General features: G+C 57.0%; 1 protein-coding gene across 1 annotated transcript in view; it reads right to left on the reverse strand.

The window, feature by feature from the left end:
• NELFB (negative elongation factor complex member B) overlaps positions 1 to 2571 on the reverse strand; it is a 24546-nt gene that overhangs the window by 8940 nt on the left and 13035 nt on the right. Inside the window, exons 5-6 of the mRNA XM_011957392.1 lie at positions 1244 to 1429; positions 217 to 329 (exon numbers count right to left, since the gene is read on the reverse strand). Of these exons, the coding sequence (XP_011812782.1) occupies positions 217 to 329; positions 1244 to 1429 (299 nt within the window). The remainder of the gene's footprint in view (positions 1 to 216; positions 330 to 1243; positions 1430 to 2571) is intronic.

Here is a 2571-nt window from a genome sequence, read left to right on the forward strand (position 1 = left end):
GAATGGCTTGAGCCTGGGAGGCGGAGGTTGCAGTGAGCAGAGATTGCACCATTGCACTCCATCCTGGGCTACAGAATGAGACTCTATCTCAAAAAAAACAAAAGAAAAAGCAACATCAGGGAATAAACACCTGCTACCCACGACAAAACACAGCGAGCGCAGACCAGATGCGCACAGGGCCCTGGGGGGCAGAGGCTTCATGGAGCTGACCCTCACCCCAGCACCTGCTCCTGGCCCTTCTTGACTCCATCGAGAAACCCCTGCAGCTCCCGCGCCCTCTTGCTGTCCACGAACCGCTCTCGGATGCAGGCGTCCAGGCACCAGGTGAACTGCAAGGAGGAAGCACGGTCGGGACCAGCCCAAGCCTCCCAGGATGACCAGAGATCCGGCCCCAAACAGAGCCGCGGGCCCCGGCCTCTCGCTCAGTCACGGCTGCTGGGAGGGAAGGCACCGGGCACCAGTCTCCTGACGGTGCAGAGCTCCCCACACCTCTCGGCCGAAGCAGCAGGGTCAGGACAGCAGCGGAAACAGTGACAACGTTTCTTTCTAAAAGGGGACTCCCTCACGGCACCCTGAGCGTGGGGGTGGCACTACAGCACTCCAAGCAATGGAAGCCTCGGAGGGTGACTCAAGTCCCGGGAAGCTGGTCCCGAGGATGGAGGGTCCGTATGAAGGGAAACCCCATTCCTGGAGCACTCGGTACCTGGCCAACAAGTAGTCCCACAGGCCAGGTTTGGAAAGATGGGAGGAAGCTGGGGCAATGGTCAAGGTCCAGCCTGTAGGTCCTACAGCCCTCGGGAACAGACAAAGGGCTGGACGGGGCAAGAGAGTCCCAGGGAACGGCCAGGTCTCTGGCTCAGATGCAGGGGACTAGCCTCCTTCCCCCATCAGGGTCTGGAGAGGAGCCAAGATGCCAACACACAGCAGGACAGAAAGATCAGAGCCCAGGAAACAGGCTTGGGAGAGGAGGGCGCCCAGGTGGTCACCGGCCCAGCCAAACCCACAGGGAGGAGAGGAGCCAGGAGGGCCAGGAGGAAGGAGGGAGGGCAGTGGGCAGTGCTACCTTCAGGAGGGGGGTGGGGAGGAAGGAGGGAGGGCAGTGGGCAGTGCTACCTTCAGGAGGGGGGTTGGGGGGAAGGAGAGAGGGCAGTGCTACCTCCAGGACCGGGGGTGGGGGGAAGGAGGGAGGGCAGTGCTACCTTCAAGAGGGCCGGTGTGGGGGAAAGAGGGAGGGCTGTGCTACCTTGTGGCACGGGTCCACGGTGCAGATCTCACCCACGTCCAGGTCGTGCAGGGACATGAGCAGCTCAGCCCGCAGCGTGCAGTAGTGCACATTCCGCGTGCGCAGGAAAAGCGTACGCAGAAACTGCAGCACCATGTCGTACAGCTTCACGTTCTTCCCCACCATCTGCGTCAGCCGCTGCACCACCTGCAGTGAGAAGCACCATCAGGTCCCGGGACCCTCCCGGGCTCCGCCACAATGAAGACACATGGACATCACGCGCAGGGCAGTGCGGCCCCTCTCTCTGGACATCTGGATATCTGTCTTTCCTACTTTTTGGCAGAAAATGTTCCCTCCTCTCTTACTAAATATTGGCACCCAGTGTGATGGTAGCAGGTTCTGTTATTTTTATCTTTTTTACAACTTTTTTGGAGACAAGGCCTTGCTCTGTTGTCCAGGCTGGAGTGCACTGTTGAGACTGTGGCTCGCTGCAGCCTTGACCTCCTGGGCTCGACTGATTCTCCTGCCTCAGCCTCCTGAGTAGCTGGGACTACAATTGCATGCCACCATGCCCAACCTTTTTTTTTCTTTTGAGATAGAGTCTTGTGCTGTCGCCCAGGCTGGAGTGCAATGGTAGGATCTCGGCTCGCTGCAACCTCCCCCTCCCAGATTCAAGCTATTCTCCCGTCTCAGCCTGTAGTTGGGATTACAGGCACAGGCCACCAAGCCCAGCTAATTTTTTGTATTTTAGTAGAGACAAGGTTTCCCATGTTGCCCGGGCTGGTCTTCTGAGCTCAGGTGATCCACCCACCTTGGCCTCCCAAAGTGCTAGGATTACAGGCATGAGCCACCATGCCCGGCTAATTTTTGTAGAAATGGGTTTTTACCATGTTGGTCAGGCTTGTCTTGAACTCCTGACCTCGTGATCTGCCCGCCTTGGCCTTCCAAAGTGCTGGTATTACAAGTGTGAGCCACTGTGCCCGGTCTAATTTAACTTTTTAAAAGACAATTGGGCTGGGCAGGGTGGCTCACGGCTGTAACTGCAGCAAATTGGTAGGCCAAGGTGGGTGGATTACCTGAGGCCAGGAGTTCGAGACCAGTCTGGCCAACATGGTGAAACCCTGTGTCTACTAAAAATACAAAAATCAGTCAAGCATGGTGGTGGGCACCTATAATCCCAGCTACTCAGGAGGTTGAGGCAGAAGAATCACTTGAACCTGGGAGAATGAGATTGCAGTCAGCGGAGATCACACCACTGCACTCCAGCCTGGGCAACAAGCAACTCCGTCTCAAAAAAATAAAATAAAATAAAGTAAAGGCTGGGCGCGGTGGCTCAAGCCTGTAATCCC

Source organism: Colobus angolensis, unplaced genomic scaffold, assembly GCF_000951035.1.
Source record: "Colobus angolensis palliatus isolate OR3802 unplaced genomic scaffold, Cang.pa_1.0 Scaffold44, whole genome shotgun sequence".
In the NCBI taxonomy this organism is placed as follows: Eukaryota; Metazoa; Chordata; class Mammalia; order Primates; family Cercopithecidae; genus Colobus; species Colobus angolensis.